Raw genomic sequence first — 16,916 nt, 5'->3', positions numbered from 1 at the left:
GATGGGGATGTCTTCTGAAGGCTTCTAAAGTTAGTAAAAATAAGTGTGGCTCTTTGTGGAATGGGAAACTCTTTGCCCCTTTACTCACAGTTCTGGCCACTGATTCCGGCAGCTCCATTGAAAGGCGATTTTTACAGGGGCCTCATTGATCTTCTGACTCAGTTGACGTAGGAAGGTCACCTCCAGGCAATGAGCTGTCTTGGTCAGTGACCCATTCACCAGCTGGAAGCTCCCACTGGCCTTATCAGCTCTCCCTCAAGCGAGCACTCAACTGGTTTTAATTTGCTGCTGGCTATTGCTGGGCACATCGACAGTGACAGTCAGACCAACACTTTAAGGAGATTGATCCAAGAAGCCATTTGCAGAAATTCCCTGCCCACTAGCCTCCAAATCTTCCTTGCACAGACATTGCGATTTTGCCTTAGAGATTGTAGATCATGAATTCAAGTCAAACTCTACTATTTTAGTGCATGATCTGAGTTGGCATTTCATTGAGGGAAGAGTTGTGCAACTTTGGAAGTCTCAACTTAAAGTTACATATGAAACCGCGGTGCAGCTACTCTCAGAATAAATAAAGGAATTATTCTGGTGACTAGATTATTATCTATCCCTCAACTAACATGGGTGAATCACAGTTAACCAATCATTCGGCTCATTGTTATTCATGGAATTTTGCAATGTGCAAATAGCCACCATTTCACAGCTGAAGTGACAGCACTTCAGAAATACTTAACTGATCAAGTTTAATTTGAGATCATTTAATGAAAATAACTAACTAACTGTTGTTCTTTTCAGGAGAATAAGAGGTTCTCTGGTGGTCTAACATTTATTCCTTAATCCAGAAAAATAGATTATATGGTCATTTATCCAATTTATAGTGATTGGAATGAGGTCAGCCAGGGAGACCTCATAGAATATCAGTTTCTCGAATAGGCTGTTAATCTGATCCAATTAGAGAGCCCTGGCTGATAAGAACAGGAGTGTCCTGGCTGATAAGAACAGGATGTCCTGTTCACTATGACAGGGAGCTAGATCAGTGTCAAGAACATCTAAATAAAGGGTTAACTTGGTGATGTGATACTGGCCTCTGTGGAATTATTTCACAACTAATACATATATAACCTTGCGGTGTGCAAAACAGCTTCTAACTTTCCCTTCCAAAAATAATCTTTGCTTGTGAAGTTTCCTTTATTTATTTTCATGGCATGAGGCAGTGCTGGCTAAGTCCACATCTATTGCCCATCCCTAATTGCCCTTGAGTTGGTGAGCTGCCTTACTGAACTGTTGCAGTCTGTTTCCTGTTTGTGCATCCACAATGCTGTTAAGAATTTCTTTTTTATTAGATTACCTACAGTGTGGAAATGGGCCCTTCAGCCCAACCAGTTCACATCAACTGTCCAAAGAGTAACCCACGCAAACCCATTTCCCTCTGACTAATGCACCTAACCAGCTTTGGTCCATGGGAGGAAACCACACCACCCAGAGAAAACCTATGCAAACACAAGGAGAATGTGCAAACTCCACACACAGTTGCCCAAGGCTGGGATTGACCCTGGGACCCTGGTGCTGTGAGGCAGCAGCACTAACCAGTGAGCCATCATGCTGTTCCTCTCCAGGAGTTTGTCCCAGCAAAGGTGAAGAAACAATGATGTAGTTCATAGTCCAGATGGTGTGTAACTTGGAGGTAAACTGGCAGGCGGTGATGTTTCAATGCATATACTGTCCTTGTCCTTCCAGGTTTTAGTGTTTATGAGTTTGGAAGATTGTCAAAGGACCACTAGTGAGTTGCTCTATGCACCTTCTGGATGGTAGACACTACTGCCACTCTGTGTTGGTGGTTGAGTAAGTGATTAATGGTGTACAGGGTTCTGCCAAGCAGGTTTTGTGCTGGATGGTACTGAGATTTTTTTAGGTATTATAGGAGTTGCACTCATTCAGGCAAGGAAAGAGTATTCTATCAAACTGCTGACTTACAAATGGTGGATAGGCTTTTGAGGATGAGGAGTTACTCGCTGCAGAGTTCACAGCCTCTCACCGTTTCTTACAGATTTTGTGCATTCTGAATTCATGAAAACTGTAAATAAATGGAGGGTTTTTTTCCTCACCTCTTCTTGATAAACAAATGACTTACAGTTTATAGTCGCAACATCATTTTCTTCAGTTCTTTGCTCAAACAGCCATTGCAATGTAGATGTTAAGAACAAAATTTGAGGGAATTATCTATTAATTTTCCATCATTAACTGTAAGAGGCAGGTGCAATCTACAATAGGAGGTAATGGAAGTCGTACTCATGTAGCCAGAGACTCATACATGCATGTGTACACCTGCACACAGTATTAAATCTTATTTCTCTTTACAAAGTATAATTACTGCTTTGACTATCTCCCTTCAATTCTATCAACTAAAATAGTTATTTTAAAGTAAAGATTTTATGTTTCTTTGTTTTTGAGGGAGATGTGATAGAGGAAAGAACTAAACTTCTGAATGAGAATTGAATATTGAAAATGTTCTTTTAAATTCAACCATTAAATGAAACAACAGCAGGCATTAATTATGGGACTGTGGTATTGCATTTTGAATATATAATTTACACACATTACAAAAGTGAATTTTAGCATTAGTTACACAGACAACATGATTATTGTTACAGTACGTTACAGAATATTACTGATGTGCTTAAAATAATTGATAAAAAAAGTTCTTAGAATCACAGACTAGTTGCGTCACAAAAGGAAGCCTGTTGGATCTGTGTCAGCACTCTGTGAGAATAATTCGACTAGTCCTAGTCCCCTGTCCTGTCCCTATAATCCTGCAAGTGTTTGCATTTTTGATCTAGACATGATTAATATGCATTACACAACTGCTACATCTTTTAAAACAAGTACTAAACTGCTTTTGACATGTTGTCTCAGTCAATTAATAATTTTTCTTATAAAAAAAAAGACAAGCGCAGCTTCCCTCATGAGGAATGCAAACATCTAAATAATTACACGAGGAAAGAGCACAATGCAACAGTACACAAAGCAACCAGTGCTGTACATTACGTAAACATACATATTTAAAAAATATAGTGAACTCTCACAAGAGGAGTGAAGCATAAATTAAACAGTTGTATAATAGAACACTACAGCAATTTCTTTTTAAAAATTGCATGATGTGTGTTCTCCACATTAAATAACAATAAATAACTGTTACATCAAATTCACACCAATTATACTAACACAAATAAATTATTTCAGTGCTGTGCCTTAACATTTTCACAATTTAAATTTACATTGGAATGTTTTCTCCCTCATAACGGAGACCCAATTAAAATCTATACATTGTAGAAAAGGATTATCTCTTTGATTCCCAACTTCAAAAGGGAATGATCGAACTGAAGATGCAGAATAGGTTTCTGGTCATTTTGATTCCATTGGCCCAGCTAAGTAAGTGAATAAGGGCATTACAAACGGTAGAATTCAGAATAACACCCTCGTTTTTCTAATGAATGAACAAATCCAACCCACTCTATGGCTCCTCCCAGGACCATGTAGTGGGCAAGAAGGATCCTTTGGCCTACTGTGGCTCAACTCAACTCCAGGAATGTACTTAGGATCAAAAGGGACACCAATAGTACTCTTCCTCTACCCCCATTATCCCACCTTATTCCTCATATCTGGGCCAGTATTCAGGACTTGGAATTGGCAGTTTATACTGTGCCCTGAGAATAGAAGGAGTTTTTTTTGTCCAACCTGGGATCACATGGTCTTTGTTGGGATCAGAGCTGCCCTATTATAACATGTGCCAAATTTGTCACGAGACAGTTTCCACAGGAAAATGAATGTTTAAATGTTAAACGATAAATAATTTTGACTTTTGTGCAACAATAAGCTAAAGAAGCAAATGTAAATCTGACCTATCAATTGACATTAAAAAAACATCAAATTCTACTTCTTCAATTGCTGATTTGTTTACTTGTTTTTTTTTGCTTTTTCCCCTCCCTTCTTCTCTTTCTTGAATGCAATAGACACCCTCTGGATATTGTTGTTATTGTATCTTCAAACTCTTCCCTTGGAGAATAGTGTGAAGTAATGGAAGGATCTGCAGGTTGATTAACAGTCAGACAGGCTTTGTGTCTCTACCCCTCCTTCACTGCCATTAGCAACCTCTTTGTCTTTGGCTCTGAGCACTCTTACAATCTGTTTCACTTGCTCCTCTTCCCCCTCTGTCTATAGCATACAATAATTCTGTTGACAAGTTTGCAGCCCTTTCCAGTTCTGAAGAGTCAATACCAGACTCAAATGCTAACTCATTTTTCTCTCCACAAATGTTGCCAGATTTGCTAAGTTTCTTTAGAAGTTTCTGTTTTTATTATCAATGATTAGTATCCTTCTGATGCCATCCAAAATTTGGAACTGGTTGCTGTCTTGAAAGATATTTCTTTTGACTCAGAGATTACCTCTAAACCAAATTTTATATCAGCGACCATTCATTACATATGAACCTGAGCACTGAATGCTATTAACACAGCAATAGAGCTTCCAGAAGACTTTGTTGGATAATTATTTGAAGTGGGAACTCTGGTTGAGTTTCCAAACTTTATCTCAGGAAAACTGAAGACAATTTCTCTTCCAGGATTTCTAACTGAGACCAGGTAATTACTGGTCAGACTGGGGCAATCTTTTATTAATTGAGTTGTAGTATGGGAAATTTCCAACTCAAAATTGACTCTGTCACTACTAACTAAGTTTTAGGCATTGTGTACAAAGGTTCTAAGAGTTATGAACTTTGTATAGACAGTGAACAAAAAGGTGGTATTTTGGTTAACACATCTCTGTAAATAGACATTAGGAATACCTTGCTCTATTTCATGTGCTGCCAAGATAGCAGAGATATACATCAACACCTGAGCAATGTACACACCTGTTTTAGGTCATACCATAAATGCCAATGAAGTTTCTGACTAGGTTTTGTTTGAATTCTGTTCCCATGGAAAATAAATTGGTTAACAATTCAATCCATTTAGGTAGGGTCTTATTGAAAAGGTGCTTGCTACCTCATAGTTTTCTGAAGCATTGTTTGAAATTGGAGACTAATCCAGAGAAAACTGGCATCAACAGTGTCCGAAGGTGTTGGTTTCCCTTCTACTGTACCAGACAAAAGTGGAACATAAACCAAATAATAATTTGCCGGAATGGCATACACAAAAATTAACTAGTGATACTAGAACAGTATAAGGCTATCGTACTATGTAGGGGAGGAGGTACAGGGAGGGGTGGAGGGGTGAATGACTTATTCCAACCTGCCCGAATAAAAGATTTTTGAGCGTGCCATTTGGTGAGGCCATTTATTCAGTCAGGTTCAATTTGATTCTAAATACCAATATGTCCCCTCCTTTCACTGGGTGAATTGAGACCTCTACTCATGTCTTCACTGAGTTAAGGAGGAAATTTCTTACCTACAGGGTTATACATGATTGGAAAAAAAATTGCCAGGAAGATGAATACAGCAGTTTGATGGTGGCCTTGGAAGGGTGAGTACATTTGGAGGGATGATCTCCAAAGGACTGAATCATCCTTTCTGATCCATCATTGCTTACAGCTGCTTCATCTGAGGTCATCTAAGCATAATTAAAAGACTAAGACTGGCACTTCTCAGTCTGAATAGTTCAGTACCACTTTGTGCTTTTAGTGGAGTGGTTATGTTTGTGGGTTATTAATAATAGACATCTGGATTAATAATACAAATAAAAAGATCAAATCTCCCTTTGAAAGTCTGCCAGTTTGAATTCAGTTGATAAGAGATCAAAAAGTGTAAAGCTGGTATAGGCACACGTGACCATGAAGGTGCTAGACTATCTGACAAACCTATCAAATCAATTAACATACTTCAGGGAAGGAAGCTATCTACATTTACTCAAACTAGCCTGTTCATGACTCCAACTTCACACTAACTTGGTTGACCTTTGAGTGGCATAGCACACCTCTCTACTCCAGGAAACAATAGGAGACCTGCCAGAACCACTAATCTCTTTTGGTAAATAGGGATGGCTTGAAATGTGGCTTTGGCAACAATGCATTTATCCTGAGAATGAATATCAGTAGAATGGTTGGCAAGGGTGACAGTGAGGCAACTCTAAACAAGCTTTGGCCCACTTAGAAAGGGGCTGATAATTGAGCTTCACTTAAGATGGGGGAATAAAACGTGCAAATTAACACATCATTTATAAAATTGCACATTCACCCATCTGCAAATAATTTCTGATTGGGTAGATCCCAGCATTGGTGTGCTGGCATGGAAATTATAGATGGTTAAGCAGAAACACACTAATGACTCCACTGAGTGTGTGAGATCACGAGTAAGGTTCAACTTTGTTTAAAGCCAAACACCACATGCACTTTTTTAAAGATCCTAGAATTGACCGGGGAGCAGTAATCCCAACATCTGAATGACCTACTGACCTTTGATCCTAACCTCCAGCAATTCCAGAGATGCAAACCACAGACTCATTTGGATATTTTTAGTTAGGAGTTAGACTGTCACTTTGCCAGTTTTGGAGCAGACAATTTGTTTGGATGTAGGAAGTCTGTTCATTTGAAAATAAGTTTTTAAATCTGCCTTGGAGCTGTCTCCTGTGATATGACTCCTTTAGTTAGTGACGATTTCAGGGTTTTTGATGAACCTTCATTTTGAGCAAAGCAAATATCAGAACTCAGGCTTTGAACCCATTCCCTTTCTTTGCTCCTAATTCCCAGGTGGCAACCTGAAAATAAGAATCTGCTGTATCATCTGCAAGCACCACATTAACTATTAAAGTCTTGTTCCTGCTAGGCTATGTCATATCTTGAATACAGTAAGTATGTGCACGAAGCAAACCATTTCTCTTCAGACAAAAAGTTCACAAACCTGTTCTTTTCTCTGTGGTTCCATTTGCTCTATTGCAATATTAGTCCAACAGACAAGGAGTACACCAAGTAGAGTCAGGGTAGATGATTTAACCTTTGATCAGATATTCACCCAAGTGAAAGTCATAACTTGATATTATAATTAATTAGAATGATTCAGAAACTCCATATTTCTGGGTTACATATATGAACTTTAGTGAAAGGTCCCAGTCTCAAATTTTTTTTTGAGTTTCTTGTGGGCATTTAGTCTGGCCCTGAGTCTATCAGGACTATAAGTTGTATAGAATTATTTTACCAGCTTCCCCTTGACCATACAATTCCTAACAGCACAGCCATTCTACTCTTTGTTCTTGTGTTGCATCAGGTTTGTTATTATTGAATGGAATTATATCATATTTCAATCAAGGATTCCTTGAAAGAGTCCAATAGGGGTATTAACTATCTCCTGTAGGTATTAGACCATAGGAGCAGAAATTAGGCCATTTGGCCCATCAAGTCTGCTCTGTCATTCAATCATTGCAAAGAGATAATGTCATTAAACACTTTAACAATCACCATGGCACAAGTTCCTCCCAGGGTCCACAGAATGCTGCATGCTCATTGGCACAATTGTTCTTCATTCCATTCTTGAACACATGAAATTCCCTCACCAGCCAGCTGGTTTCTTTTACTGTCACGTGCACAGGAGTGAATGAGTAAGTGAGAATGCACTGCTCTGTGCATGATCACAATTGAACACCCTAGAATCAGTCACCAAGTCCAACTGAACAGCCACAAGCAAGCAAAGCAACAAACGTATTGCAACACAAGGCAGGCTTGTGTTGGAATGTCAGATTCCTTGGGAGGGACAAAATGATTTGTGGAATCAATGCACCAGCTTGTATCCATGGAAAGGGTAGCTCCATTGATCTCATTTCCATGCAGTTGAGGGATGCATCTGAGGTAGGCAACATGCAGGTGTGTGTCATCTTCTGCTTTCCCATTCTCACTAGTCTGGGGCAATTCATCTGAAGCTCTCCCACTGGGTGCAACACCAATGTGCACTTCTTTGGTCCACAAGATATCTTCTGCCCACGCTTTGATTGTTCCCAAACTGACATTGGTGTCTGCTTTAAACCAATGCATGCTAGCTACCCTTTCCCTCCTTTTCTCCAAGTATGTTTTCATTTTAGATTAAGACAACACCAAACAAAATGACAAAATAAAAAAGATTCTTACTCAACAGTAATGCATTAACATTTTCTCAGAAAACATTGTTTAAATGCTGAGGGTCTCAGGGACAGGCGGCATCCCTTTGTCAGTTTCCCATATCCGTTTTTGCACTGAACAGTTCGGGTCTGCCAGCCAGTATCACAGGTTCTGGAACATGACAACCAGGGTCCTGTTGCCCACTTGGGAAGGTTGGATTGTGCAGCCAGAGTCTTGATGGCATTTTCATTGGCTGAAGGCATTTGTTTCCTAGGAATAAAATAGCTGTAGCGCACGTCAAGTGGTTTCCCAGGATCAGTGGCAAGTATCTGAATTATCAGTGGCTCCTTTAATGGGCCATAACCCATTGAATGCATTTGATCATCCTTCTGGCTCCACCCGCTGTAGTTGAGCACTGTGCCATTTAGATCAATAATCGTTTCTGAAGTCGAGATCATGTACTTGCCGTTGAAGAGGTAATCCCCATTCTTCCGTTTAACTGCTAAATAGGCAGTGAACCGCTGCTGACCCTTTGGCTTGTATTGCCGCACTTTGATGTGTGTTGCTCCTGCAGGGATTCTTGTTACCTCTCTGTAACCCACACTAAATGAACAAAACAAAATTAAGATGAAGTTTGCAATGTAAGAGTGATTGCATAATTTGCCAAGAGTTTACTATTTCTATGTAATATACACAATCTTCTCTTTACTTTTAAAATTAATGCAATTTTTCAAGGCCTATAATCAAAACAGGGATTATATTTTCCTGTCAAGCATACATCTATTCTCATACAACACACACAAAGTCTGTTATGCTGTAACATAAGCTAGGTGCACTATTCCATTATAATTTCTCTTATATTTCTGTTTCCTGACAATATATACACGGTTTGTTATTCTCCTACAGTATATTCTACAGGAATATCCTACAGGATTTGCTATTTATTGTGGAACCATGCCTTATTAAAAATGACATTATGAATTATTGGTTGGAAGCCTCTAATTGAATTTTAACAAAAAACTGAAGCCATATTCCAAGCACTTGAAATCACAATCCAAGATGGCTGAGTATTGGCAACATGGTGCCATCTCCATTCCAAAGGCAGCCCATTGGCAAAGCCTCTCCAGGAGTAATTGTCTTAAAGAAGTATGAATTTTAGGCTGTTAGCTAAGCATCCACACAATCTAACTCGACTAAGTGGAGACAAAACATTAGACATCATTTAGACGATGTGACTCTAGCCATGAAAGGAATTTCCAGACAGCATCTAATCGTTAAGCCATTACATTTGGCTCTTTATTTGCAGTGTGCTTAAGCATCTATTTAAAAGCAAGAGTGTGTGTATATGTGTGTGTATGGTCACAGCCCAGAGACTGTAAAACACTCTCTGCACTTGCAAGCATATTCTTTTTCAAAAGAAAAGGAATAAACTTGTTTCAATCAAACAAAAAGTCGGAGAAGAGGATAACCATCCAATCTCCTTTCACCTGGTCACAACATATTCTTTTCAAAATAATATTGATGTAAATGTTGGGGGGGGGGGGGGGCAATGCATATGGGCTCTAGTATTTTCTACAATGTAAGATGCACACGTATACAATCGAAAATTGCTTTGGTTCAAATATAGTTGATTAGAGCAACCTGTCAGTCAATGCTGTGTCACTTACTGGTATCCATGGTAATTGCTCTCAACTAAAGCTATAAATATAAACAACCTACAAACTTACCAACTCCTGCATGCAATATGACTATATAAATGCTTACCACATGGAGTCATACACATAGAAACAGATCCTTTGGGTCCAACCAGTCCATCCAAATATAATCACAAACTAAACTAGTCCTACCTGCCTGCTGCTGGCTCATATCCCTCCAAACCTTTCCTATTCATTTATTTATCTAAATGTCTTTTAAACATTGTAATATGTCCACCACTTCCTCAGAAAGTTCATTCCACATGTGAACCACCCTCTGTGTAAAAAAACTGCCTTTTATGTCCTTTTTAAATCTCTTTCCTCTCACCCTAAAAATATGTCTCCTAGTCTTGAAATCTTGCATGTTAGGGAAAGGACAACTACCATTAACTCAATCTACCCTTCATTATTTTCTAAATCTCTGTAAGGTCACCTCTCAACGCCCTAATGAAAAATGTCCAGCCTATCCAGCCGTTCTTTATCTCAGTTACTTTAAAAGATGCATTAATTTAAAACAAATAGATGACTTATGGAAGTAATGAACAAGAAACTTCCAACAAATGTAATGAGCCCACTGTAGCCTCTCTGAAGGAGAACAAGAGAAATGTCAGGAATTACTGTCAGGTTCTGCACAAGTGCGAGATCCTAAGGTTAGTGGTTAAGATCTCAAACATGAGTGCCCCAGTGAAGAGTGGAAGAGTCCGTTGACCCGACATGCTGCACCTGGACACACTAAATGTGTTGTGAGACAGTGTGAGGCAGTCAGTCTGTCTGTGCGGCAATGTGAGGTGTTTTAGCAGTGAGGGCTGCGCATCTGGATCATGTGTTTGTGAACAGAATTGCTAACAGCATTAGACAGACATTCATTTAGATGGGAGAGATTATCATCTGTACGGTTCTATCTTGAAAGCCTCTTAATTTTCAATTTTATGTATCTGAGCATGGCAAAGCTGGAATTGGACTCGACTTTGATGACCTTGTGGTCTCAATAATTATTGTATTTAAACTAGAAATCAGGCGGAAAGGGATTGGGTGCTTCAATCAGTCTGTCTGCCACACTGCGGAGACCTGTTTGAAACTGCTGCCATTTATTTTTCATAGCATTCCTCTGAACACTGGAATTTCCTTAAATTCAACCCATAGGAGGTGTCTTTTCCATAAACTGTTGCACTGGCCAATGTGCACCAGAGCGGACTTGCTCAGAATGTAACAGTGTTTAACCCTTCCCTTAATCAACCTTAACATTGCAGACTCTCAAAATAGCACCCTAAGCTTTTACATTTGTACCAACTGCTGTAGACCAACCTGATGCCTTTGGGACACTGTAATGTCCTTTAACCCTTTTACTGCCCAGCACAGTTATTTATTCCTGAAAACAGTGTTATGTTCCCCAACACTAGTCAGATGCACCCCTATGCTCACACACACCCAGTGACTTTGACAATTTAAATCATTAAGTAATCCTGCTCAATCCTCACATGCTACTTATGATGACATTTCAAGGAAGGTTGGCAGTGGCCTAGTCATCATTGTTTATATACGGGCACTCACGGTGAGTTATCAGGTTAGCAGACCTTAAGACTTATTGCAACTGGACTCAACTTTAGCTTTATGTTTTAGTAGATTGGCCTCCATAGTAAGTGATGCTATTGCTTAGTGGACTCAAGCACCTAGTAAACAGAAGATCCTGATTTCAAATATTAGAAGATGCTCCTCTAGAACGTGCTCAGAGCTTCTGCTTCAATGTCGTTGAACAGTATCAGAGATAAAATCGCTCCAATTGGTCAAATTAGACCAACATTATGACAAATGAGATGTCATCAGTTACAAGTGGATCTCCACGTCACAGGCAAACTTACTGAAGCTTCATGAGTGAGGCTAAATTTGGCATCTCAATGTCACCCTAACTGAGATCAATGAATTCAGCACAGGACATGAAGTAACTTTGTAGCCTTCTCAATTGTGGTACATCTTGGTGCCACACCATCTGGTCCACCCCAGCAAGCAGTTGAAGTGTCTATTACATAAGGAAATACAACTGGAGGAACGTAGGTCAATAGGAAACTACAAGGACAGGGCCGGAATATTTGGAGACTGGTTTGTAAACAGCATTTCCTCTCTTCTTGACAATTACCGCTCATTAACTTATCTTAAATACATCTAACTACTGACCTTCCTGCACTTTTGATGATGTCTGATCCAAGCATTCATCCTTAACTTAAGAGAGTTTAGGGTCTATTGGGAAGTTAAACTTCAGGCTACTTTCCCAGAAAGAAAAGCTGTTCTAGTTACAATTGGTTCGACTAACCACTGAGGAGCAGATCCACACTGGCACTGAGCAGATTGTTAATGTCTCTTCCTGTTAATAGCCTTCCCCATCCATCTTATTTTCCCAAATCGACTCAGTGCCAAGGTACCTATTAAATAAAGTGCTGTTTTAAATTTAAAGGGAGTTTTTCAGCACAAGTATTCTGTAAATTTTCCAGTGAAAGAAAAAAAAAGGACAGTTTGATCTTTTGCTTTGGAGTGTAATGCCTTGTGCATAGTTGGAAAATACATGTGAATCAGGTTAGGACAAGATCAAGGTCAATCATCTCCCATTCCATTGTGAAATAACTGCTAACTGTCACAACCTAGGCACATAAATGAAGAAGTCTAGCTTGAAAAGCGTATGGGAAATCTGCAGATGCTGATTGAAATATGCTGAAAATAATTAAGAGGAAAATTGGGTGCCACAGTGGTTAGCACTGGTGCCTCACAGCACCAGAGACCTGGGTTCAATTCCCACCTCGGGCAACTGTCTGTGTGGAGTTTGCACATTCTCCCCGTGTCTGTGTGGGTTTCCTCCGGGTGCTCCGGTTTTTCCCACAGTCCAAAGATGTGCAGGTTGGGTGAATTGGCCATGCTAAATTGCCCATAGTGTTAAGTGTAGGGGAAAGGGTCTGGGTGGGTTGCTCTTTGAAGGGTCTGTGTGAACTTGTTAGGCCGAAGGGCCTGTTTCCACACTGTAAGTAATTTAATCTAATTAGGTAAAATAGAACTGGCGATGTATTCCAGTACCCAGCAATAACATGTATCATTGACCTCTAAACCCATAAACTATGATCTTAGAAAGATGCCATTGACGTTAATGCTTTCAAAAAGAAAATATTACAGAAAAACACACTGATGGCTCATAAAATATCATTGACATTAATATTCACCTCATATTTTGACATAATGTATTGGTTCAAATTACCTTCTCTTGGTAAAACTTCGTGATACTTTCACACAAGTGGAACCATCACCCCCGCAAACTCCACACTTGTCATACTGCAGCTTGGAGCCAATAATACCATCACAGCCAGTCCTGACACAGCGTCCCCGCACACATACTGAATTGCTGTATGGCTGACATTCCGTGCCATCTGTTACCTGGAAACAAAGTAAAACAGAATTCAGGAAAGAAAACTTCTAGCTTTTTGGTCATTAATAGTTGTTGGGGAGTTCACAACTTGAGAAATGCTGAAAAATGTCCCACTTTGTCAGAGCTTCTCATTAGCATACTTTGCAAGAATACCAATTCAAGAGAAATACCAACATTTATACTGCATGGAGGCTGCTAATTAGTTAGAAAGTGACTGTTAGAGGTGTTGCCATGGACAAAACATCCATTAATGATGTTTGACATGTATAATACCATATATGTAGGCCATATATCCAAAAGACTGACTGATCATATCAAGCAGTCTTCTTCATTAGATAAGGGAGCTTTACATTGGATTTTGCTACACATTATAAGGTATTTTGTTTTTAAATTCTAATTCTAGGACTCTCAGTTAATGTCTTCACTCAGTTGATATGTGACTATTGACCATATCTACGACATAAACCTAACATCTGCTGTCCTGTAAAGCTGAATAAATATTATTCGGCCACAGAAGAAAGACTCTGGGCCAAAAGGGCCAGGTGTATGAATTATTTTCTGTGAGAGAGTTGAGCCATCAGTAGAGATCTCCACATGCTATAGCTGTGAATAAAGTAGATGCTTTGCACTTGCTGATGTGAAGTCTACGTAAAGGACTAAGATGTAAGTTGTGCAGAACGGCACTCTGATTGCAAAGTGTAGCAGTGAAAAGGAGCTAAATCAAAAAACAATGATGCAGTGATCAATATTTGGATTTTAAAAACCTGTTCTTTGCAGCAAAAAGACTGAGAGTTGGAAGGAGTTTTGAGGCTGAGGAAAAGTAAAATAGAAACTGCAATAAGTTTTGATATCAACACAGTGAAGGTGGACAAAGAATTTGTGGAATTGTTAACCCCAATTTTAGACTGGAGTTTGATTTAAGTGGGAGAAAGATAGGCAGGTGGCCATCACACAGTGCCAATCCTGGCACGAAAACAACAGATGCAAGAGTGCAGCAGCTTTGTCTTGGCCACTCTCGCCTTTATAGCTCAAACAGAGCCATCAATCAGTGATCTTACTCAAACATCAGACTGAGGTATTTGTCAATTCGAATGCAACAGCAAGTAAAGTTGAAAGCAGCAGTAACTACAATAATAGTTACAGGATATTGGAAAAACTGTGATGGAGAGAGCTTCAGTGAGGGAAGGATCATCTGACAGACAAACTATTTCTTGAAGCCTTCCCTACAAAGTGGTAAAGGCAATTGTTATGCAGCAAAGAAGGCAACTGGCTTCTCAGAAGCAGACAGCTTAGCGACTCTTCAAGGTATTTTCTTGCTCTGCCTTGTATTTAAGCTGGTTTCTTACTTGCTCATTTTATGAGTATTCAGTTAAACCAGCAATCGGTTCTGATCCATACTCCTTTATAGTCACTCTTCTCTCCATCCTTATTTATTTGACAGTAATAGCAAATAAGGAAGCCAAGAAGGATAAAGGTCTACAAAAACACTGAGAGTTAGTATTGATTTTGGGCACGCCATCTGACTTGCGGTTACAAATCAGTATTTCACATTGGGTGGGGAGGGAATGTGTCAAACCTATTTTCAACAAAGCGCATGCTAACCATCCTGAGAAACTTTAAATAAATGGCAGTGATACATTGGAATTGCTAAAATCATTGGCAAAATGCTAAGCCACAAATGCTTTCTTCAATTACAGGTGAAAAGAGCAAAAACATTAACACATTAACACCATTTTGGACTCTAAATTCCATATAGCACGTGTGGTAAAATAGATTCCCTATCGATCCGTGGGCAGCCCCTTAAGTTAGTCCATATTCTGTCTCAATAAAACTTTTACTTCAAGAATACTTAAGAAAAAAATAAAGTTTTGTGTTTATAAAGATACAAAATAGCAGTGCCAAGGAATAAAACTCTCTTGTTAAATGACCTCTTTATAAAATAGATATGCAATTCTGCTGCACAGTGTAAAGTGAGAAAACTTCCTGTCATTTTGCATGTTAATTCCCAGCCAAATGATTGCACATCAATTTCCATTTCCAAAAGAGAAAGTTGAGAGCAGATTTGGTAAACAGGTCTAAAATCAGGATGTGCAGTGGACAAAGAGATTTGGAGGATGGGTCGAGAATTGGAGAACACATTTAAAGTGATTGACAATAGAAACAATGGCAGCATAAAGAAAACTTGTGTCACACTGAACGGTCAGGAATGCAGAAACTCAGGGAAGGTTCAATCAGAGCATTCAAGAAGGAATTGGACAAGCATTTGAAGAGAGTGCTGTGGGAAAGGACAGAAAAATGGCACTAGCTGAGTTTCTTCTGCATAGAGCTGGCATGGACCCACCACGTAGACTGGCTTATAACCATCCCGTGATGCTTCTCTGCATTCACCAGTGCCTTGTATGGAGGTTTAGTACGAGATTGCCGCTGGTGGGCTGAGACTATGCCAAACACTTTTGAAGAACACAGGAAATATAAGGAACAAAAGGTTATATGAGCCTGTTCCACATTCAATAACAAGCTCATGGTTTATCTGATTGTGTTCATCACTTTCCTGTCTGATCAGGAGAGAGGGGGAAATCACCAGTGGCTGAAGGAGCCAGTGCTGAGGCCACTTATGATCTTAGATGTTTAGTGGATATGGTCTAAGCTGGTCTTACTGGGGCCAGGTGAAGCAGTTCAGCTTCATGAATGTATTTTTAAAATTACCTTCATGGGGCTTGTATTTCAACAGCTTTTTTTTAAGCTGTCTTTGGTTATTGCTTTCATGTAAATCGAATTCTTGGACACAGGCGTACACTCAGGCTGCACTTAACTTAACAACATAACAGATACAGTTTGTCATGATCCCAACTTCACATATTTACCTTCTGAGAAAACACAACATAATATCCTGTTCCCTTTGCTCGACAGGTCAATTTACACACATCTGCAGGGATCACGCCAGCGTACTTTGGAACCCATTCCACAAACGTCTTGACTCCTTTGGCATCAGTCTGGTACCCATTCCGTGCTTCACATTGCTCATGACGAAAAGATTTGCCTGTTTGAATCAAAGGATTTTTTAAAAATTATGTGTTGGATTTATTAGTTTTATTCATTATGACAGAGCAGTTCACCTTTAAATAAAAATGCTATACAAGCTAACCAAATGTTTTTCACAAACTGCAGCAGCAACTACGGTGGTGTGAGGTAAAATAGGGAGAAATGACTAGAGTCTTGGAGTCATAGAGCAGGGAAACAGACACTTCTGTCCAACCAGTCCATGCCAACCACCATCCCAAACTAAACCAGTCCCACCTACCTGCGCTTGGCCCATATCCCTCTAAACGTTTCTTATTTAAGTACTTATACAAATGTATTTTAAATGTTGTAACCGTGTACCGGCATTCACCACGTCCTCTGCAGGTTCATTCCACATATTAGATTAGATTACTTACAGTGTGGAAACAGGCCCTTCGGCCCAACAAGTCCACACCGCCCCGCCGAAGCGCAACCCACCCATACCCCTACAATTACCCCTTACCTAACACTACGGGCAATTTAGCATGGCCAATTCACCTGACCTGCAGGTCTTTGGACTGTGGGAGGAAACCGGAGCACCCGGAGGAAACCCATGCAGACACAGGGAGAATGTGCAAACTCCACACAGACAGTTGCCCAAGGCTGGAATCGAACCTGGAACCCTGGCGCTGTGAGGCAACAGTGCTAACCACTGAGCCACCATGCCATGAACCACTCTC

General features: G+C 39.7%; 1 protein-coding gene across 1 annotated transcript in view; it reads right to left on the bottom strand.

Moving 5' to 3' along the window:
• Positions 1-2,499: 2,499 nt before the first annotated feature.
• Positions 2,500-16,916, bottom strand: part of adamts5 (ADAM metallopeptidase with thrombospondin type 1 motif, 5 (aggrecanase-2)) — a 38,703-nt gene continuing 24,286 nt past the window's right edge. Inside the window, exons 6-8 of the mRNA XM_072585726.1 lie at positions 16,041-16,216; positions 13,009-13,184; positions 2,500-8,679 (exon numbers count right to left, since the gene is read on the bottom strand). Coding sequence (XP_072441827.1) covers positions 8,121-8,679; positions 13,009-13,184; positions 16,041-16,216 — 911 coding nt within the window. The 3' untranslated portion in view covers positions 2,500-8,120. The remainder of the gene's footprint in view (positions 8,680-13,008; positions 13,185-16,040; positions 16,217-16,916) is intronic.

The sequence above is a fragment of the Chiloscyllium punctatum genome, chromosome 15 (assembly GCF_047496795.1).
Source record: "Chiloscyllium punctatum isolate Juve2018m chromosome 15, sChiPun1.3, whole genome shotgun sequence".
Classification (NCBI taxonomy): Eukaryota; Metazoa; Chordata; class Chondrichthyes; order Orectolobiformes; family Hemiscylliidae; genus Chiloscyllium; species Chiloscyllium punctatum.
Note: the sequence above shows the minus strand (reverse complement) of the source record. Positions and strands in the feature narration are given on the sequence as shown.